This window comes from Physeter macrocephalus, chromosome 8 (genome assembly GCF_002837175.3).
Source record: "Physeter macrocephalus isolate SW-GA chromosome 8, ASM283717v5, whole genome shotgun sequence".
Classification (NCBI taxonomy): domain Eukaryota; kingdom Metazoa; phylum Chordata; class Mammalia; order Artiodactyla; family Physeteridae; genus Physeter; species Physeter macrocephalus.
In genome coordinates this window covers 78,024,849-78,049,391 of record NC_041221.1, presented here as the reverse complement: position 1 = coordinate 78,049,391, position 24,543 = coordinate 78,024,849, and the positions used below count along the sequence as shown (strand labels likewise).

At 36.8% G+C, this 24,543-nt stretch overlaps 1 protein-coding gene across 1 annotated transcript in view; it reads right to left on the bottom strand.

The window, feature by feature from the left end:
• The window catches only part of AGGF1 (angiogenic factor with G-patch and FHA domains 1), a 53,230-nt gene that overhangs the window by 5,870 nt on the left and 22,817 nt on the right, over window positions 1-24,543 (bottom strand). The window contains exons 6-11 of the mRNA XM_007116789.4: window positions 22,699-23,029; window positions 21,599-21,710; window positions 20,497-20,548; window positions 10,951-11,052; window positions 9,569-9,734; window positions 2,820-2,902 (exon numbers count right to left, since the gene is read on the bottom strand). Coding sequence (XP_007116851.1) covers window positions 2,820-2,902; window positions 9,569-9,734; window positions 10,951-11,052; window positions 20,497-20,548; window positions 21,599-21,710; window positions 22,699-23,029 — 846 coding nt within the window. The remainder of the gene's footprint in view (window positions 1-2,819; window positions 2,903-9,568; window positions 9,735-10,950; window positions 11,053-20,496; window positions 20,549-21,598; window positions 21,711-22,698; window positions 23,030-24,543) is intronic.

Genomic DNA, 24,543 nt, shown 5'->3' with positions numbered 1-24,543 from the left:
CTCTAAGGAACTGAAAGTTCCAAAGGACCTAAAATATTCTGATACTCTTCCTTAGAAGGGAAAAATGTAGAAAGTCTTTAAAAAATAGATAAAAGGAAATAAATACTTTTACCCTGGCAATAATAATAGCTTTTTGCTTCAATTCAGCTTCATTATATGATTAATCAGTCACTCAACAAATATTTTCTAAGAGTAAGTTATGCTCTATGTTAGGTGACAGAATGCAAAGAAATGTATAATCCTGAAGTGCAGACACACACAGTCTTCAGCATGTTACAGTATGACTGGTTCAACAGTTAAGGTATACACAAGATATGGCAGTGGCACAGAAGAGATAGGCAATTCAGCTTGGGGTTTCAAAGGCTCCTCTTCCCCTTTGTTACTATTTGCTAATCTTTACATAAAAAGTACAACATTCATCCAAAAAGATGCTACGGACTGCTAGAGCAATGCAAGGAAAGTACCACAGAAGTTTTTACTTAATTTTGCTTTCAAAACAGAAAAATACAGACCACCAACCCTAATGGGTATTCCCCCCAGAAAATGATGTAGAAATTGAGCTAAAATTTTTGAAAAAAACATTTTATTATCTCCTTATATATCTTCTATTTTCCTCCCAAATTAACCTCTTAACATTTTTTTCTATTATTATTTCTCTCCCTTAGTACAACAGTAACAAAAAATAAAATTCTGCATAAAAATGTTATTTTGGCAGCATCTTTTCTGACTTGTTCATAAAGTGTAAAAAACACTGGACAAATACACTTAAGACCTAGATCCTATATCTAGCTCTGTCATTTAGTAGGTAGGTGACCAGCTCTAGTTTCTCTAATGTAAACTGGCAATATTAATTAGTTTCCTGGTCTACTTATAGAATTAAATGGTAATTTTTTAAAACTGCCTTACTGAGGTATAATTAACATACAATAAATTACACATAAAGTGTACAGTTACTTCTGAGATTCGTATACACTTATGAAACCATCGCAATTAAGATAATAAACATATTCATCTCCCACAAAAGTATCCTCGTCGTTCTTTGTAATCTATCCCTCCAGCCCCTCTCCCTGTGCATCTTCTCCTGTAGCCAGGCAACCACTGATCTTTCTGCCATGATACATTAGGTTTGCTTTCCTAGAATTTTATAGAATCGAAGTATATAGTATGTTGAGTTGATCTTTGAACAACATGGATTTGAACTTCGTGGATCCACTTATAGATTTTTTTTCAGTGGTAAATACTACAGTACTACACGATGTGCAATTGGTTGAATCTGTGGATGCAGAACCCCAGGTATACAGGAACTGGACATAGAGGGCTGAGTACCAGCTATATGCAGATTTTTCAACCAAGGTGAGAGTCAGCACACTTAATCCCCAGGTTTCTCAATGGTCAACTGTACTCTTTTTGTCTGGCTCTTTCACTCAGCACAATCATTTTGAGATTCATCCATGTTGTAGTCTGTATCAATAGCTTATGCTTTTTTATTGCTAGAGTGTTTGACCATATAGATTTAACATAGTTCGTTTATCTATTAATGATGGACAGATGAGTTTTTTCCAGTTTTTGGCTATTAGAAAAAAAGCTGCTGTGACCATTTGCTCACTAGTTTTTGTATGAACATATGCTTTCATTTCTTTTGGATAGAAATGAAATACTTTGAAGTAGAATGGTGAATATTCAGTAGGTGTACATTTAACTTTTAGACAAAGTACTAAACTCTTCTCCAAAGCAATCACACCATTTATATTTTCACCAGCAGTGTATGAGAGTTCCTGTTCCTCCACATGCCCACCAACACTTAGTATGGTCAGTCTTTTTAATTGGTTTTAAATTGCAATTCCCCAATGACTAATAATACTGAACATCTTTTCATGTGTGTATTTGCCACCTGCTTTGGTGAAGTGTCTATTCAAATCTTTTGCTCATTTTAAAATTAAGTTGTTTTCCCTTATTGAGTTTTCAGAGTTCTTTATATACTCTAGGTATAAGATACATGATTTTTATCAGATATATGATTTGCAAATATTTTTCCCAGTCTGTGGCTTATCTTTTCATTCTGTTAATCGTGTCTTTGGAAGAACAGAAGTTTTGGAGGAAGTACAATTTGTGCTTTTATGGATAGTGCTTTTAGTGTTAGATACCTTAAAAAATCTTTGACTTTTTTTTTAAGGTTTGCTTCTACAAGTTTAATAGTTTTAAGTTTTAAATTTATATGTATAGTCCATTTTGAGCTCATTTTTATATGTTATGAGGTGGGGATCAAGGTGGTTGTTGTTGTATATGGCTATCTAATTGTTCCAGCACTGACTGTTGAAAAAAGACCATCCTCTTTTCAGCAAATTGCCTTCATGCCTTTGTTGAAAATCATACACACACACACACACACACACACACACACACTTATCTATGTACCTACCTATCTATATGGGTTTATTTCTGGACTCATTATTCTGTTCCATCAACATATTTCTTTATCTTTTTGCCAGTACTATACTGTCTTTATTGCTGTAGTTTATAGTAAGTCTTGAAATCAGGCAGTATTAGTCCTCCAACTGTGTTTTTCAAGGGTATCATTTTAATGCAAGATTTTTAAAAACCAGAAATGGCTATTCCAATATAGGGTATTATCATCACTTTCCTACTCCAACCTCAACAGTTGTTGAGGTAAACAATAAACAACTAACAGGAATTACATAAATCTCAGAATCATTCTAAATAGCTTTTATATATAAAAATGGACTATGCTTATCTACAGGCAGATTTATACAAAACCAGATGCACAGTTTAACACATGTAACAATATTTAACTCCCTTACCTGCAAACCATATTTTACTCGTATTTTCTTTAATTCTTTTCTCCTTTCCAACTCTTTTTCCTCCTTACTTAGAGTTGGACCAACTAAAAGGAAAAATTGAGTTTGGTTTAAAAAAACAAAAACAAAACAAAACACTAAATCTGATATAATCCTATTTAATAATGAAAAACTAATAGTACTAGTATCCCATCTGCAGATTAACAAAAAGTTCAAATAAATTAATATAAAAGGATCTTAGGTTGTGATGATGTCCTTTCAGCATTTTGGTAATTAAATCTACTTGGAAAGTAAACCAAACTCAAAGATTATAGGAATGTTTTAGATACTGAAAGAAACACTGAACATCTTAATTTTTCAATATGGTTACTGTAATAGAATCCAAATGCAGAAATATTGCGAGTTTTCCAAAGGAACATAAGCTTGTGCAAAAGAAAAACAACAGAACCCAAGATTCACATTACTATGTAATGTGCCATACTCATTTTCATAATGTAGTATGAGAAAACAAAAAATACATAATGAACATGTATAGTTGGTATTTAAAGGAAACAAACGATGTGAAAGAAATTACTTCTTACTAGTTCAAAGTATCTTTCAATTTTTAAAGCCTTAGATGAGTGGGTTTTAAACAAGATAGCAACATTTTACAGTATTATTTATTATAGAAAGTAATGGTATATACACAGATAATATATCAAACAAACTATAAGTAGGAAACCAAATATATCAACCAATAAATCTTAATACCTTGGCCTATTATTTTCTATGTTACTATTTTACATCAGAGTTTAACTGTGGATGACTTTTTGTATCAGTAAATAGATGTTAAAGGGAAACCAATCTCTATTTATGTCACAATTACTCCTTTGAAGTACATTTAGCTACCATTGTAGCGCTGCTTCAAAAGCCTATAGACTGGATTAGCAAAAACAGAGCTAATGATTATCATTCCTGGTCATAAAGTAACCTAATGCTGTAATAGTACAACTAAATTATTACACAGAAAAACCAACTACAATCATAATCTACTAGTCTAGGTCTCAAACTTCAAATACATGTCATTTCTTAGTCTCATTTGATAATATTCACTTAAATATAAATATATCTCAATAGAGTATTACATCAATTAGATATGAAGCTGGTAACTAACTGATACTATTTTAGAACACGCAGTGAATTAAAAAGCTACCATGCGCATAAACAGTATGTTTCACATACCAAAAGGTTCATCTTTCTTATCAAGACGAAGGTGAGCTCTAACCTGCCCTGGTTCACAGCCATCACAGGTATCACTGCCAGGGTGAATGTGAAAGGACAACACAGTCTCTCCAATTTTCACTTCATCTCCATGCTCAAGTACATAAGGGTCACATTTAGTTTTGGGCTAAAGGAGAAAAAAATTACAAAACCAAACCCAATAGAGTTATATATGGTTATTTTATTTTATGTCTACTGTAAGTAATGTCTGATTATAAAAAAAAAATTTGAGATTGTTCTCAATGAGATAGACATATGCAGACACATTTCCACAAAACTTGAAGGTGATGCATAATATTCTACTAGTCGAGAAGATGACAGCTGAACCGAGCAACTTCTAATTTTTTTTAAATATTTTATTTATTATTATTTATTTTTGGCTGCATTGGGTCTTCATTGCCAGGCGTGGGCTTTCTCTAGCTGCAGAGAGCGGGGGCTACTCTTCGTTGTGGTGCGCGGGCTTCTCATTGCAGTGGCTTCTCTTATTGCAGAGCACAGGCTCTAAGCGTGTGGGCTTCATTAGTTGTGGCACATGGGCTCAGTAGTTGTGGCTCGCGGGTTTAGTTGCTCCGCGGCATGTGGGATCTTCCGGGACCAGGGCTCGAAGCCGTGTGCCCTGCATTGGCAGGCAGATTCTTAACCACTGCGCCACCAGGGAAGCCCTCTAATTTTTATATTATCAAAATCCACTGATCTCCCCATCTCCATACCCAATCCTATCACAGAAATACCCAACTCAAACTTCAAACAGTCTATTACCAAAATGGAGATAAGTGCATCATACTTCCCTTTTTCCATCCTCTCTTGATAATTCAGTTTTATCTCATTTTTGCTTCTTATAGACTAAGAATAAGACCTCCCTCCCTCCCTTCCATATATTATCTTATTATGTGTTAAAGCACTTTGTTACATGTTTGGATAGAAGAGTTAACTGAATAGACATAGCCCCTGCCTTCAAGGAGTTTACAGTTTAACAACATTTCCTTTAAAAGTTTAAACACAGACACACACACACACACACACACACACACACACACACACACACACACACACACACACAAAGGATGGCCCCTAAAGTTGCTATAAGAACATTTACTCTGAATAGCTTTAAAATGCATTTATTTCTAAAAATAAGGCACAGGTACATAATTAGAAGTCAAAACTCAAGTATCCACTTACTGTATACATTTTTTAGCCCTAAGAATTTCCTTCCATGTTAACACATTTGGGTGAATAGCAATCTGAACTAAATGATATGTATAATAACTATGGCCCTGAGGGATAAAAAGTTTCATTTCAGTTTTTTAAAATAATGCGCAAGTATTTAATTAATAAGTATATACTCACTTGAAGAATCTGTTTTCCATTAACAATTGTACCATTCTGACTGCCTTGATCCACAAGGACATAACTTTGTAAGTCGTGGTCAAAATAAATTTCTGCATGAAACTTAAAAAAAAACAACAGGTAATTATAAAGTATTATACCTTTTTTTAAAACCATAGATAATTTCTCTATGATAAGATGCAACGAACTTTAGTCTCTTAATAATTTAACTTTTATTATTTTTAATACATTCTTTTCAGAATACAAAAGTATAATAATGCTTCTGGTAGAAATGAGAAGGCTACAGGAGAAAAAGTCACCTATAATTCCACCTATAATTACCATTAATAATTTAGTATGTGTCCTACCTTTTCTACTTTTATAATATAGTTGAGATTATGCTATATATATAATTTGAAATAATTTTTTCACCTAATATATTTGTTCATGTTATTAAAAATTCTTAATACGAAAGGTGATTTGAAATATTCAAGGCCAACTTCTCAGTTTTTTCCAAATTTTCAATACTCAGAACTAATCACTCCTTCTGTTCCACAGCACTCTGTTTATATAACAATTAAATTATACAAAGTTTCCGTATATGTGAATGTCACTGTACTGCTTACAATTGTCACTTACATTTATTTATTTTTATTTAATTAATTTAATTTATTTATTTATTCATTTATTTGCTTATTTATTTGGCTGCATCAGGTCTTAGCTGTAGCATGCAGAATCTTCCTTGAGGCATGTGGATCTTTCGTTGTGGCGTGTGGGTTTTCTCTCTAGTTGTGGTGCGTGGGCTCCAGAGTGCTGTGGGCTCTGTAGTTTGCAGCACGTGGGCTCTCTTGCTGAGGCGCTCGGGCTTAGTTGCCCCGCAGCATGTGGGATCTTAGTTCCCCGACCAGGGATCGAACCCACATCCCCTGCATTGGAAGGTGGATTCTCTACCACTGGACCACCAGGGAAGTCCCTATTGCTTACATTTAGTTTACAATTTTCTTAACACTTAGTACATAATGCAGTGCCTCACATATATTGGGCATGTACTCAATACATGTCTATTTAACTGGATATAGAGCTGCTGAAATATTTAACTTTAAATTTCATAAACAATACATTGCTGGTGGGAATGGAAAAGGTGCAGCTTCTTTGTGGGGGATCTGACAGTTCCTCAAAATGTTAAACAGAGTTACCATACGATGCAACAATTCTACTCTGAGGTAGGCATCAAGAGAAATGAAAACATACCTCCACACAAAAACCTGTACGTGAAATGTTCACAGCAGCATTATTCTTAATAACCAAAAAGTGGAAACAATTCAAATGTCCATCAGCTGATGAACAGATAAAATACACTGTATCTGAACAATGGAATATTATTTGGCAATAAAAAGAAATGAAGTACTGATATATGCTACAACATGGATGAATCTTAAAGATATGCTAATTAAGTAAAAAAGCTACTTACAGGGGTGGAGTCAAGATAGCATACTAGGAGGACAGGGAATTCGCGTCTCAGCACAACTAGGGCACCTAGCAGGCACCAGTGGGGGACAACAGACACCTAAGGGGACAGGAGGAACCCCCAGCAACTGGGTAGGATGTGGGGTGTGGGGGGAGTGAAGGGGGAGGAGAAGTGGAGACGGGACTGGCACCCCTAAGGGGCGGCTGGGGGAGGGGAAGGGATCCCACGCCCAAAGGGGGAAATTGGGGAACCAATGGGAGGGCAGAGGATCAAAAGGGAGCGTGGCCAGGTTTCCCCTGCCCACTTGGGCCCCCAGGAACGTGTTCAGATCCCAGGCCTGATCCTCTGCCCACCGAGGCCCCCTCCAGCCGCACGGGTCCTGAGGAAGTGGCAGAGAGGGAAGGGGGAGCAAAAGTAAAGGCCAGACCTAAGGCACAGCACCCCTGAGGGGTGGCTAGGGAGGGAAGGAGTTCCTACACCCAGTGGGATCCACCCACGGTTAGGGGTCCAGCGGTGGGGGAGACCCTGGGGGAGACAGTGGGGGAGGGGCAAAAAAGAACGGAAGGGAACGGGGCCAGTGCTTTCTTTCCCTGTCCACCTAGGCACCGGGAAGCATGTTGGGCTCCCAGGCCTAATCCTCTGCCCTCAGAGCCTCCCTCCTGCCTCGCAGAACCCAAGCCCCATCCCCACACCCCCACCCAGGGCCCCACCTCTGCACTCAGAGATACCCTCCAACACTTGGCCTAAACCCCACCCACACACTCTCACTCAGGGCCCTACCTCCAAACTCCAGAAGTCCACACTCCAGAGGCCCTTCTTTCAACATGCTGCCTCCTCTCCCTTTCCACACAGGTCCAAAGCAGAGGCCCCACCCAATGCCTGAACGTGGCCACCTAGGCCCCACCCCATGCTCAAATGTCACCCCCAACCTGCCTAGGTCCCACCCCACCCTAAATCCCGCCCCTGCCTGTTCCACCCCAGCCTAAACTCTGCCCCCATAGCCAAGGTGCATTTTTTTCTTTTTTCCTCTTTTACACTGGGGTTCTGTTTTACCTTGTTGATTCACTGTTGTTCTTTTATATTTTTATTTTTCTAATTTTATTTTATTCTTTATACTTTGTTATTGTTCTCTCCTTCTGGCTTGTTCCCTGCCCACCCCCCTTTTTTTCCTTTTTTCTGTTTTGGTTTTATTTTACCTTGTTGCAGTTATTTCAATTATAGTTTTCTTTCTCCTAATATAATTTTTATCTTTCTAATTCAATTTTGTTTTTTATTCTTTGATACTGTACTGCTCCTTTTCTTCTTTCTTTTTTTACCATGCCACAAAGCTTGCAGGATCTTGGTTCCCAGGCTGGAGATCAGGTCCGAGCTCCTGCGGTGTGAGCTCCGAGTCCAAACAGCTGGACTGACAGAGAACCTCAGACCACAGGGAATATCAATCGGAGTGAGGCCTCCCAGAGGCAAACTACCAGTAAGACAGGAATACAGCACCACCCATCAAAAAAAGAAACGACAAAAAAATGTTACAGACGAAGAAGCAGGTAAAAACCTACAAGACCAAATAAATGAAGATGAAATAGGCAACCTACCTGAAAAAGAATTCAGAGTAATGACAGTAAAGATGATCCAAAATCTCGAAAACAGAATGGAGAAAATACAAGAAACATTTAACAAGGATCTAGAAAAACTAAAGAGCAAACAAACAATGATGAACAACACAATTACTGAAATTAAAAATACTCTAGAAGGTATCAATAACAAAATAACAGGTAAGAGAGCTGGAAGATAAAATGGTGGAAAAAACTGCCAGGGAGCAGAAAAAAGAAAAAAGAATGAAAAGAATTGAGGAGAGTCTCAGAGACATCTGGGACAACATTAAACGCACCAAAGGAACATAAGCTTGTGCAAAAGAAAAACAACAGAACCCAAGATTCACGTTACTATGTAATGTGCCATACTCATTTTCATAATGTAGTATGAGAAAACAAAAAATACATAATGAACATGTATAGTTGGTATTTAAAGGAAACAAACGATGTGAAAGAAATTACTTCTTACTAGTTCAAAGTATCTTTCAATTTTTAAAGCCTTAGATGAGTGGGTTTTAAACAAGATAGCAACATTTTACAGTATTATTTATTATAGAAAGTAATGGTATATACACAGATAATATATCAAACAAACTATAAGTAGGAAACCAAATATATCAACCAATAAATCTTAATACCTTGGCCTATTATTTTCTATGTTACTATTTTACATCAGAGTTTAACTGTGGATGACTTTTTGTATCAGTAAATAGATGTTAAAGGGAAACCAATCTCTATTTATGTCACAATTACTCCTTTGAAGTACATTTAGCTACCATTGTAGCGCTGCTTCAAAAGCCTATAGACTGGATTAGCAAAAACAGAGCTAATGATTATCATTCCTGGTCATAAAGTAACCTAATGCTGTAATAGTACAACTAAATTATTACACAGAAAAACCAACTACAATCATAATCTACTAGTCTAGGTCTCAAACTTCAAATACATGTCATTTCTTAGTCTCATTTGATAATATTCACTTAAATATAAATATATCTCAATAGAGTATTACATCAATTAGATATGAAGCTGGTAACTAACTGATACTATTTTAGAACACGCAGTGAATTAAAAAGCTACCATGCGCATAAACAGTATGTTTCACATACCAAAAGGTTCATCTTTCTTATCAAGACGAAGGTGAGCTCTAACCTGCCCTGGTTCACAGCCATCACAGGTATCACTGCCAGGGTGAATGTGAAAGGACAACACAGTCTCTCCAATTTTCACTTCATCTCCATGCTCAAGTACATAAGGGTCACATTTAGTTTTGGGCTAAAGGAGAAAAAAATTACAAAACCAAACCCAATAGAGTTATATATGGTTATTTTATTTTATGTCTACTGTAAGTAATGTCTGATTATAAAAAAAAAATTTGAGATTGTTCTCAATGAGATAGACATATGCAGACACATTTCCACAAAACTTGAAGGTGATGCATAATATTCTACTAGTCGAGAAGATGACAGCTGAACCGAGCAACTTCTAATTTTTTTTAAATATTTTATTTATTATTATTTATTTTTGGCTGCATTGGGTCTTCATTGCCAGGCGTGGGCTTTCTCTAGCTGCAGAGAGCGGGGGCTACTCTTCGTTGTGGTGCGCGGGCTTCTCATTGCAGTGGCTTCTCTTATTGCAGAGCACAGGCTCTAAGCGTGTGGGCTTCATTAGTTGTGGCACATGGGCTCAGTAGTTGTGGCTCGCGGGTTTAGTTGCTCCGCGGCATGTGGGATCTTCCGGGACCAGGGCTCGAAGCCGTGTGCCCTGCATTGGCAGGCAGATTCTTAACCACTGCGCCACCAGGGAAGCCCTCTAATTTTTATATTATCAAAATCCACTGATCTCCCCATCTCCATACCCAATCCTATCACAGAAATACCCAACTCAAACTTCAGTCTATTACCAAAATGGAGATAAGTGCATCATACTTCCCTTTTTCCATCCTCTCTTGATAATTCAGTTTTATCTCATTTTTGCTTCTTATAGACTAAGAATAAGACCTCCCTCCCTCCCTTCCATATATTATCTTATTATGTGTTAAAGCACTTTGTTACATGTTTGGATAGAAGAGTTAACTGAATAGACATAGCCCCTGCCTTCAAGGAGTTTACAGTTTAACAACATTTCCTTTAAAAGTTTAAACACAGACACACACACACACACACACACACACACACACACACACACACACACACACACACACAAAGGATGGCCCCTAAAGTTGCTATAAGAACATTTACTCTGAATAGCTTTAAAATGCATTTATTTCTAAAAATAAGGCACAGGTACATAATTAGAAGTCAAAACTCAAGTATCCACTTACTGTATACATTTTTTAGCCCTAAGAATTTCCTTCCATGTTAACACATTTGGGTGAATAGCAATCTGAACTAAATGATATGTATAATAACTATGGCCCTGAGGGATAAAAAGTTTCATTTCAGTTTTTTAAAATAATGCGCAAGTATTTAATTAATAAGTATATACTCACTTGAAGAATCTGTTTTCCATTAACAATTGTACCATTCTGACTGCCTTGATCCACAAGGACATAACTTTGTAAGTCGTGGTCAAAATAAATTTCTGCATGAAACTTAAAAAAAAACAACAGGTAATTATAAAGTATTATACCTTTTTTTAAAACCATAGATAATTTCTCTATGATAAGATGCAACGAACTTTAGTCTCTTAATAATTTAACTTTTATTATTTTTAATACATTCTTTTCAGAATACAAAAGTATAATAATGCTTCTGGTAGAAATGAGAAGGCTACAGGAGAAAAAGTCACCTATAATTCCACCTATAATTACCATTAATAATTTAGTATGTGTCCTACCTTTTCTACTTTTATAATATAGTTGAGATTATGCTATATATATAATTTGAAATAATTTTTTCACCTAATATATTTGTTCATGTTATTAAAAATTCTTAATACGAAAGGTGATTTGAAATATTCAAGGCCAACTTCTCAGTTTTTTCCAAATTTTCAATACTCAGAACTAATCACTCCTTCTGTTCCACAGCACTCTGTTTATATAACAATTAAATTATACAAAGTTTCCGTATATGTGAATGTCACTGTACTGCTTACAATTGTCACTTACATTTATTTATTTTTATTTAATTAATTTAATTTATTTATTTATTCATTTATTTGCTTATTTATTTGGCTGCATCAGGTCTTAGCTGTAGCATGCAGAATCTTCCTTGAGGCATGTGGATCTTTCGTTGTGGCGTGTGGGTTTTCTCTCTAGTTGTGGTGCGTGGGCTCCAGAGTGCTGTGGGCTCTGTAGTTTGCAGCACGTGGGCTCTCTTGCTGAGGCGCTCGGGCTTAGTTGCCCCGCAGCATGTGGGATCTTAGTTCCCCGACCAGGGATCGAACCCACATCCCCTGCATTGGAAGGTGGATTCTCTACCACTGGACCACCAGGGAAGTCCCTATTGCTTACATTTAGTTTACAATTTTCTTAACACTTAGTACATAATGCAGTGCCTCACATATATTGGGCATGTACTCAATACATGTCTATTTAACTGGATATAGAGCTGCTGAAATATTTAACTTTAAATTTCATAAACAATACATTGCTGGTGGGAATGGAAAAGGTGCAGCTTCTTTGTGGGGGATCTGACAGTTCCTCAAAATGTTAAACAGAGTTACCATACGATGCAACAATTCTACTCTGAGGTAGGCATCAAGAGAAATGAAAACATACCTCCACACAAAAACCTGTACGTGAAATGTTCACAGCAGCATTATTCTTAATAACCAAAAAGTGGAAACAATTCAAATGTCCATCAGCTGATGAACAGATAAAATACACTGTATCTGAACAATGGAATATTATTTGGCAATAAAAAGAAATGAAGTACTGATATATGCTACAACATGGATGAATCTTAAAGATATGCTAATTAAGTAAAAAAGCTACTTACAGGGGCGGAGTCAAGATAGCATACTAGGAGGACAGGGAATTCGAGTCTCAGCACAACTAGGGCACCTAGCAGGCACCAGTGGGGGACAACAGACACCTAAGGGGACAGGAGGAACCCCCAGCAACTGGGTAGGATGTGGGGTGTGGGGGGAGTGAAGGGGGAGGAGAAGTGGAGACGGGACTGGCACCCCTAAGGGGCGGCTGGGGGAGGGGAAGGGATCCCACGCCCAAAGGGGGAAATTGGGGAACCAATGGGAGGGCAGAGGATCAAAAGGGAGCGTGGCCAGGTTTCCCCTGCCCACTTGGGCCCCCAGGAACGTGTTCAGATCCCAGGCCTGATCCTCTGCCCACCGAGGCCCCCTCCAGCCGCACGGGTCCTGAGGAAGTGGCAGAGAGGGAAGGGGGAGCAAAAGTAAAGGCCAGACCTAAGGCACAGCACCCCTGAGGGGTGGCTAGGGAGGGAAGGAGTTCCTACACCCAGTGGGATCCACCCACGGTTAGGGGTCCAGCGGTGGGGGAGACCCTGGGGGAGACAGTGGGGGAGGGGCAAAAAAGAACGGAAGGGAACGGGGCCAGTGCTTTCTTTCCCTGTCCACCTAGGCACCGGGAAGCATGTTGGGCTCCCAGGCCTAATCCTCTGCCCTCAGAGCCTCCCTCCTGCCTCGCAGAACCCAAGCCCCATCCCCACACCCCCACCCAGGGCCCCACCTCTGCACTCAGAGATACCCTCCAACACTTGGCCTAAACCCCACCCACACACTCTCACTCAGGGCCCTACCTCCAAACTCCAGAAGTCCACACTCCAGAGGCCCTTCTTTCAACATGCTGCCTCCTCTCCCTTTCCACACAGGTCCAAAGCAGAGGCCCCACCCAATGCCTGAACGTGGCCACCTAGGCCCCACCCCATGCTCAAATGTCACCCCCAACCTGCCTAGGTCCCACCCCACCCTAAATCCCGCCCCTGCCTGTTCCACCCCAGCCTAAACTCTGCCCCCATAGCCAAGGTGCATTTTTTTCTTTTTTCCTCTTTTACACTGGGGTTCTGTTTTACCTTGTTGATTCACTGTTGTTCTTTTATATTTTTATTTTTCTAATTTTATTTTATTCTTTATACTTTGTTATTGTTCTCTCCTTCTGGCTTGTTCCCTGCCCACCCCCCTTTTTTTCGAAAACAGAATGGAGAAAATACAAGAAACATTTAACAAGGATCTAGAAAAACTAAAGAGCAAACAAACAATGATGAACAACACAATTACTGAAATTAAAAATACTCTAGAAGGTATCAATAACAAAATAACAGGTAAGAGAGCTGGAAGATAAAATGGTGGAAAAAACTGCCAGGGAGCAGAAAAAAGAAAAAAGAATGAAAAGAATTGAGGAGAGTCTCAGAGACATCTGGGACAACATTAAACGCACCAACATCCAAATTACAGGGGTCCCAGAAGAAGAGAAAAAGAAAGGGTCTGAGAAAATATTGGAAGAGATTATAGTTGAAAACTTCCCTAACATGGGAAAGGAAATAGTCAATCAAGTGCAGGAAGCACAGAGAGTACCATACAGGATAAACCCAAAGAGAAACACATAGAGACACATATTAATCAAACTATCAAAAAATAAATACAAAGAAAAAATTAAAGGCAGCAAAGGAAGAGCAACAAATAACATACAAGAGAATCACCATAAGGTTAACAGGTGATCTTTCAGCAGAAACTCTGCAAGCCAGAAGGGAGTGGCAGGACATATTTAAAGTGCTGAAAAGGAAATATCTACGAACAATATTACTCTACCCAGAAAGGACCTCATTCAGATTTGATGGAGAAATTAAAATGTTTACAGACAAGCAAAAGTTAACAGCATTCAGCACCACCAAAACAGCTTTACAACAAATGCTAAAGGAACTTCTCTAGGAAGGAAACACAAGAGAAGGAAAAGACCTACAAAAACAAACTCAAAACATTTAAGAAAATGGTAATAGGAACATACATATCGATAATTACCTTCAATGTAAATGGATTAAATGCTCCAACCAAAAGACATAGACTGGCTGAATGGATACAAAAACAAAACCCGTACATATGCTGTCTACAAGAGATCCACTTCAGACCTAGGGACACATACAGACTGAAAGCAAGGGGATGGAAGAAGACATCCCATGCAAATGGAAATCAAAAGAAAGCTGGAGTAGCAATTCTCATATCAGACAAAATAGACTCTAAAATAAAGACTACTACAAGAGACAAAGAAGGACACTACATAATGATCAAAATATCAATCCAAGAAGAAGATATAACAACTGTAAATATTTATGCCCCAACATAGGAGCACCTCAATACATAAAGCAAATGCTAACAGCCATAAATGGGGAAATCAAGAATAACACAATAATAGTAGTGGATTTTAACACGCCACCTTCACCAATGGACAGATCATCCAAAATGAATATAAATAAGGAAACATAAGCTTTAAATGACACATTAGACAAGATGGACTTAATTGATATTTATAGGACATTCCATCCAAAAACAACAGAATACACTTTTTTCTCAAGGGCTCATGGAACATTCTCCAGGATAGACCATATCTTGGGTGATAGCAGAGATCAATAAAACTAAAAGTTGGTTCTTTGAGAAGAAACGCAAAATTGATAAACCATTAGCCACACTCATCGACAAAAAAAGGGAGAAGACTCAAATCAACAGAATCAGAAATGAAAAAGGAGAAGTAACAACTGACACTGCAGAAATACAAAGGATCATGAGAGATTACTACAAACAACTATATGCCAATAAAATGGACAACCTGGAAGAAATGGACAAATTCTTAGAAAAGCACAACCTTCCGAGACTGAACCAGGAAGAAATAGAAAATATAAACAGACCAATCACAAGCACTGATATTGAAACTGTGATTAAAAATCTTCCAACAAACAAAAGCCCTGGACTAGATGGCTTCTCAGGCGAATTCTACTGAACATTTAGAGAAGAGCTAACACCTATCCTTCTCAAACTCTTCCAAAATATAGCAGAGGGAGGAACACTCCCAAACTCATTCGACAAGGCCACCATCACCCTGATACCAAAATCAGACAAAGATGTCACAAAAAAAGAAAAGTACAGGCCAATATCACTGATGAACATAGGAGCAAAAATTCCTCAACAAAATACTAGTAAACAGAATCCAGCAGCACACTAAAAGGATCAAACACCATGATCAAGTGGAGTTTATTCCAGGAATGCAAGGATTCTTCAGTATACGCAAATCAATCAGTGTGATACATCGTATTAACAAACTGAATGATAAAAACCATACGATAATCTCAAAAGATGCAGAAAAAGCTTTCAACAAAATTCAACACCCATTTATGATATGCCAGAAAGTAGTGATAGAGGGAACCTACATCAACATAATAAAGGCCATATATGACAAACCCACAGCCAACATTGTTCTCAATGGTGAAAAACTGAAACCATTTCCACTAAAGGTCAGGAACAAGACAAGGTTGCCCACTCTCACCACTATTATTCAACATAGTTTTGGAAGTTTTAGCCACAGCAATCAGAGAAGAAAAAGAAATAAAAGGAATCCAAATTGGAAAAGAAGAAGTAAAGCTGTCACTGTTTGCAGATGACATGAAACTACCAATGGCATTTTTCACAGAACTAGAACAAAAAATTGCACAATTTGTATGGAAACACAAAAGACTCCAAATAGACAAAGCAATTGTGAAAAAGAAAAACGGAGTTGGAAGAATCAGGCTCCCTGACTTCAGACTATACCACAAAGCTACAGTAATCAAGACAGTATGGTACTGGCACAAAAACAGAAATATAGATCAATGAAACAGGATATAAAGCCCAGAGATAAACCCACGCACATATGGTCACCTTATCTTAGATAAAGGAGGCAAGAATATACAATAGAGAAAAGACAGCCTCTTTAATAAGTGGTGCTGGGAACAATGGACAGCTACATGTAAAAGAATGAGATGAGAACACTTCCTAACACCATACACAAAAATAAACTCAAAATGGATTAATGACCTAAATGTAAGGCCAGGCACTACAAAACTATTAGAGGAAAACATGGGCAGAACACTCTATGACATAAATCACAGCAAGATCCTTTTTGAACCACCTCCTAGAGAAATGGAAATAAAAACAAAATTAAACAAATGGGACCTAAAGAAACTTAAAAGCTTTTACACAGCAATGGAAACCATAAACAAGATGAAAAGACAACCCTCAGAATGGGAGAAAACATTTGCAAATGAAGCAACTGACAGAGGATTATCTCCAAAATTTACAAGCAGCTCATGCAGCTCAATATCAAAAAAACAAACAACCCAATCCAAAAATGGGCAGAAGACCTAAACAGACATTTCTCCAAAGAAGATATACAGACTGCCAACAAACACATAAAGGATACTCAACATCGCTAATCATTCGAGAAATGCAAATCAAAACTGCAATGAGGTATCACCTCACACCGGTCAGAATGGCCATCATCAAAAATCTACAAACATGAAATGCTGGAAAGGGTGTGGAGAAAAGGAAACCTCTTACACTGTTGGTGGCAATGTAAATTGATACAGCCACTATGGAGAACAGTATGGAGGTTCCTTAAAAAACTAAAAATAGAACTATCATATGACCCAGTAATCCCACTACTGGGCATATACCCTCAACCTAAGTGTCCATCAACAGATGAATGGATAAAGAAGATGTGGCATATACATACAATGGAATATTACTTAGCCATAAAAAGAAATGAATTTGAGTTATCTGTAGTGAGGTGGATGGACCTAGAGTCTGTCATACAGAGTGAAGTAAGTCAGAAAGAGAAAAACAAATACCGTATGCTAACACATATACATGGAATCTAAAAAAAAAACAAAAGAAAATGGTTTTGATGAACCTAAGGTTAGGATAGGAATAAAGACACAGACGTAGAGAATGGCGTTGAGGACACGGGGAAAGGTAAGCCGGGACGAAGTGAGAGAGTAGCACTGATATATATACAATAGCAAACGTAAAATTGATAGCTAGTGGGAAGCAGCTGCATAGCACAGGGAGATCAGCTCAGTGCTTTGTGACCACCTAGTGGGGTGGGATAGGGAGGGTGGGAGAGAGGTGCAAGAGGGAGAGGATATGGGGATATACGTATGCATACAGCTGATTCACTCTGTTATACAGCAGAAACTAACACAACACTGCAAAGCAGTTATACTCCAATAAAGATGTTAAAAAAAAAAAGAGTTACAAAAGACTATATATTATATGATTCCATTTATATGAAATGTGCAGAACAGGCAAATCCACAGAGACAGAAAGTAGACTGGTGGTTTGCCTAGGGGTGTGGAGGTCAGGTGGAAATGGGAAGTGATCACTATTGAGTATGATGTTTCTTTTCATGGTGATAAAAATGTTCTAAAATTGACTGTGGTGATGGTTACACAACTGTGAATACACTAAAATCCTCTGAATTACACACTTTCAATGGGTAAACAGTATACGGTATGTAGACTATATCTCAATAACGTTCTTAAAAATTTTCATAAGTATAAAATTATTATAAAATGGTTCAAACATACAAAAGAATATACTGAAAAATGTCTACCCATATCCAGCTTTAATAAATTTTGCTATATTTGCCTCAGATACTTAAAAGAAAATAAATTATTATCCATCGATGTGTACTTCACTCTATCCTCCACCCTTTCTTTCAGAGGTTTGATGTTTATTTAATCATGATGTATTTCTTTATACTTTTGCCATATATGTATATATCCATAAAAATTATGTTTATTTTGTCTTGTTTGGAACTTGATATAAATAGGAATCACACTATGAATTTTTTATTGAGACAGTTTATAGACCGGAAATTCATAGTTCTTAAATGTACAGTTTGATGAGTTCTGACAAATTTATGCTAAGAGTATATATTTCTTTTATCTTGCTTCTTTGGCTTAATATTATGTTGTGAAGTATATATCTAGCTGTTGTGCATAGTTGTGCTACTATGCTGAATGGTAATCCATTGTATGACTGTACCAATACGTGTTCTACATATTTCTACACATTCTTCTGATGCCGACATCCAGGTTTTTTCCAAGGTTTTACTATTTTTCAGAATGCTTCTATGAACATTCTTGTACATGCACCCTTCTTGTGGACAATACAAGGGTTTCTCTGGGGTATACACTTAGGAATGAAACTGCTAAGCCGCAGTATATGCAAACCTTAAACTTTGATACTGCCATTATCATTTTCCAAAGTGGTTGGACCAATTTATATTCCACGCCAATCTATAAGAATTCTTGTTGCTCCATGTACTCTTAAACAACACTTTGTATTGTCAGAATTTTTAGTTTTTGCAAGCATAACAGGTATGAAATTAATCTCATCACTGTGATTTTAATTTGCATTTTCCTTATTACTGTTGAGACTGCAACCTTTTCTTATATTTATTAGCCATTTGGGTTTCCTCTTCTGTAAATTTTCTCTTCATGTCCTTCGTACATTTCTTTCAATTGGGTTGTTGAGAATCATAATAACTGTATCGAAGAGTTTAAAGTTTCAAGTCTTTTGACCTGAAACCTTATTCCAAAGAGCTTTCTAAATTATGCTCTCAACAAGAAGGATATTTAATAAATAGGATGAAAAATGACATCTTGCTCTCATTTGTATTTCTTACATTACTACAAATATTGAATGGTTTTCCCATATTAACCATATTTCCTCTACTGTGAATTACTTATTTATGTCCTTCTCTCATTTACCCACAGGGGGGTTTGAAAAAATGAATTTGTATGAGCTTTTAAAATATAAAGGATATATATTTTATCAGATCTGACTGTCCTAGTCTGCCTTTTAAATTTATTTAACAAATAAAGAACTTCAAACTTAAATTATTCAGTATTACCTTGTCCTCTGTGATTTTTTTCCTTTTTTTTAAACTTAGAAGGTCCTTTCCTATCCATTCATTAAATATTCCTTTCTGTTTTCCCCCTAATATTAATATGATGTGGGGTTTTTTTTAATTTAATTTTTTCATATACCTGGGTATGTGTGATATATATTGTCAAACTGATTTCACACAGCTAACAAATTATCTATCCCACCAGTGGACATGTTTGTTTAAAAGAAGGAAAAAGCAGAAATGCCATCAGAGAACTACCTACATTTTAGACTGAAGTGGGAGAAGGACGTCTTTGCTATTTGTTACAGATTGGGCTTTCTTTGGAGGCAGAAGAATCAAGGGTCATAAGAAGGTAAAAAAGAAAGATAACTTGGTCAAAGTAAGAATTATGAGGATTTCCTTCCCTCTGAATGAGTACAAAGTAAAGATAACTAGACTTTCAAACTAATAATGGGAAAACAAATTTCATTCCAAAAAGACAAAAATCACAAAAAATACATATTTTAGAATTATATTATAGTCCATTAAATAGAAACAAAATGGGGATGATGAAAGGTCAAAAAAAAAAAAGGTAACAGAAAAGGGAGGGGGAAAAGTACAGAAAATATATTAAAGAAAAAAGATAAATGAGAGTTTTGGTAGCTAAACCTTATAACTTAAGCTGCAACTGTTTTTATTGTTTGTTTTGAAAAACCTGACTGCTCTTTTTCCTGAAACCATTAGAGACTCAACTAGGAAAAGATATAAATGGAAAGCCTTGGATGGCAGAAGATAGATTGTTCTTGAGTTGGAAAATACCCTGGACTCAAAGTAACCATGCACTAAAGTAGCCTGAATCCAGGTCTGATTTATTTTTGAACTGCTATAATATCTAGCATATTTATTTCACTCAATAAATATTTGTTAAATGGGTATTACTTTAATACTTAAATTAATCCACGTTTTCTACTCCTGCACCAGACTGTTAAAAATTAAACATAATTTTAGCTCATCCAAATTATGAAAGAGAATTTTTATTTTCTCAAGCAGTGGAATAAACAAATCTGCATTGCTTTCATTACCATTACTATATTGACTATAACCTTTCTTTTTAATGGGAAAAACCCTAAGCTTTCTGCCATAATGATGATTTACAAAATCACATCTAGGGGGCTGTAACCGAAAAACCAAAGAGCTTACCTTACTGACACCAACTTCAGGGATTCGGAGAGTATGCTCCATATCTTTTTCTCTGCAGAGTTAAGTAAAATGCCTTTAATTATTTTTGAAGCATACATAAATGTAGCACTTAAAGAATTTTTTTTAAGATAAGTTTTTTTGTTTTAAAGGATAATGTTAAAATGCATGTCTCTCTATCACACTAAATCTGGCTTCCATAATGCTACTCTAATTTCCTGTTTAAAAGAAAGTTCCAGAATTACTTTTACTCTTTGGTACATCTGTCACAGGCTAGTAAACATCCAGTGAGACAAAATATCCTTTGTACTAATAATGTCAATCACTTTTTCCAGACCTGTTGACTGTTTCCACTTCTATCACTACATGTAAAAAAAGTATACTATTTCTAAGAATTTAAAATTAAGATATCGTATGGAACCTGAATTAAAGATACATTACCTTTCCAGTTGGGAAGAAAGGAAATTATCCTACTCATGATTAAAACCTACCTCTCTACCAAGCTGGCTGAATTACAAAGGGGTAAAGGAAAAGAATCAGAGGAGGTCAATAGTGGGTTTAAGTAATTTAAACCTAAAACAAGTGATACAAAAGGTAAGAAAATGACAGAACCTCTGTGGAAGGTATCATATCACCAAGATTTTTTTTTTTTTTTTTTTGGTGGACGTGGGCCCTCTCACTATTGTGGCCTCTCCCGTTGCGGAGCACAGGCTCCAGATGCGCAGGCTCGGCGGCCATGGCGCATGGGCCCAGCCGCTCCGCGGCATGTGGGATCCTCCCAGACTGGGGTACGAACCTGTGTTCCCTGCAGCAGGCAGACTCTCAACCACTGTGCCACCAGGGAAGCCCTATCACCAAGATTTTACCTCTTTACATAGGCAGTCTCCTTTAGGGATAATGAGGTTATATTTCTAATTGTCTTCCAAAAGCAGGTGATAAAAGGTAAGTGTCAGAATATTTTTCGAGTGGAAAAGGGAGGGACACTGATGTCACTTTTTGCCTATTCAACAAGTACCATGCATATTTAATGATTAACTGCTCAGGAAAAGCAGAGTCCACTGGAATAAGACAAATACACAAATATAATAACATTAAACATTTTTACCTTCCAATTGTAGCAGGATTTACAGCTGTAATGATAAAAAGTGATCCTGTCTGCAACACAGGTGATCTAATTACAATTACTCTAATACATGGGGGCCAAATTTTTTCTTCATCTGCCAAAGAAAGAAATGTGTAAATATTAATTCAAATGCTATGGGAAAAAATTAGAAATATATAGGGATGAGTAGGAGGCATACATAAAGTAAAAATATATTGATAAAAATCTTCATTCTGTTTAAAACAACATTCTTAAATTCTGCTATACCACATACACAGTAAGTAAGGTTTAACAATGTCACCAATTTGAAATGATCAACCTATAGGACTTCCCTGGCGGTCCAGTGGTTAAGACTCCACACTTCCACTGCAGGGGGCACAGGCTTGATCCCCAGTCAGGGAACTAAGATCCCACATGCAGTGCAATGTGGCCCCAAATAAATAAATTTATAAAAAGATCAACCTAAAGATATTCAGCACCTATCACAATTATAAAATAATCAACTCTCTCTTTTTTAAGGTCTTGGAATTTGAAAGTATCCCAAAAAAGCATTTTTACATTAAGTTAGAAAAACTGAGTCTACCCTTTTTAAGAAAAAATGAGAGGAAATTCCATTAAGAACAAAATAAGCTCATACACACCAATATGAAATACTGAGTTTTAAAAGTATATCTTTATATCCTCAAGTAAAATAAATATTAGATTTACCATAATACCCATGTAAGCTGAATTCATGGACTACTCTTTTTAAAGGCAACTGCTTTCCCTCCCTCAATTACAAAAGTGGACAATTATCTAATCCACTAAAATAGACTTTGTACCTACTTTAGGATTAGAAAGTAGGTAACTTGGTTTTGTGTTCTACTGACTAAGCCATTCAATGCAATGAAACTTCAGGATCCAAGTACTAGTCATTTATTCACATCCTACTCTTGAAAAATAACCAAGCAGTTATAATTTTTAATAATGTCATTAATCTCTTTAAAACAATCAGCTAACTTTTTGGCAGATATATGGGTTAATAACACTTTTAACTGTTTTGCACTTTTACAATGACCATACTTGGTTATTTATGTAAAATTAAATAATGGCCATTTACTCACCTTCATCTTCAGAATCTTCTGCAGTTACATTGTCTTCACTGGTAATGTCTTCATCATAACTGTCCTCGGTCTGAGAGTCTGTAATTTCACCTTCTTCAGGCTCACTATCAGTCTCTATGATTTTCTCATCTTTAAATGAAGCCGAATTATAAATGTTTTCATTAAGAGTAGATTCTACAGTCTTTGCGCTAACTGGAAGAGTATATTTGGGGGGACTCTTTTTGTAATGAATGTCTATTTTGGCCTTCTTTTTCACACTTGCAAAATCTTCTCCCTCACTGCAGCTTATATGTTCAATACTTGATGTTTTTTGATCTTCTGAATTCAAATTCTGGAAAGAGGTGGGAACAGGAGAGAAGACTCTTAAACATGACCATCTTATATTTAATGCTAAATGTTTCAATGAATTAGTGAAGATATATGTAGAGTGAAATAGCTATTATCTCTACTGCCTCTTCCTCTCATGTTCCCTTTCCTGGTTAATGATATTACCATCCACTTATCCAAATCATAAGTCTTTGACATCTCCTTAACCACCACTTGAAATCAATCACCAAGTGCTATAGACTATGCCTGAAATTTATCCCAATTTTCTCTCCTTATCTATTTTCAGTGTCTTAACTGTCCCAGTCCAGGCCCTCATCACATATTGCTTGGACATGTGACAGCCTAGAACAATGCGGTCAAAAATAAAATGCAAGTTATATTTATACTTTAAAATTATCTAGTAGGGCCATTAAAAAGGTAAAAAGAAACCAGTGAAATTCATTTTATCTAACCCAGTACTTACAAAATATTATTAATTATATATAAAATTAACATTTAATCAATATAAAAATTACCAAAATATTTTACAAGGATTTTCCATACTAAGTCTTCAAAATTGAGTGTAGTTTACACTTAGAAAGCATCTTAATTAGGATTAGCTACATTTCAAGTATTCAATAGACAGATGGAGCTGGCTGAACAGTGCAGGTCTAGAGAATACAACTAAACCTAAATTTTCATTTTGAACGTTGAGCCAATTATCAAGTCAACATACATAACATAAAGAATTAGCTTTAATTACAGCAGGGATTTAAAGGTCCAAATGTACCTAATGTAGCAGAACTGAAGTTTTGTTAAAATTTAATATATTAGAGAGTTGGTTTGATAATACAAAAAAAGTACAGATGAATCAGTTACATCTCTTTTGTTCCAAAATTCCAACTTAACTGGCATAAGCCTTTTATTATTTATTATACACGCATACTGGGCATACCCTAGGACAAATGAACAAATCTATTATTTTAACTTTAGAAGAAACAGTTATTTTCCTTTGGTTTGTAACACAGTCTGAATTTTCTTTCTATCTTAGAGCAACATGATGAAGTGAATTCGTATGTTCCGCTGTTACTTTATAAAACATGACAGCATCTTAAACACACTTTGTTTGTTTGTTAAATTAATTAATTTATTTATTTTTGGCTGCGTTGGTCTTTGTTGCTGCGCGCAGGCTTTCTCTAGTTGCAGTGGGTGGGGTCTACTCTTCATTGTGGTGCGCAGGCTTCTCATTGCAGGGGCTTCTCTTGTTGTGGAGCATGGGCTCTAGGTGCGCGGGCGTTAGTAGCTGTGGCACGTGGGCTCAGTATTTGTGGCTCACTGGCTCTAGATCGCAGGCTCAGTAGTTGTCATGCACAGGCTTAGCTGCTCTGTGGCATTTGGGATCTTCCCAGACCAGGGATCGAACCTGTGTCCCCTGCTTTGGCAGGCAGATTCTTAACCACTGCGCCACCAGGGAAGTCCCTAAACAAGCATTTTTTTTTTTTTTTTTTTTTTTTGTGGTATGCAGGCCTCCCTCTGCTG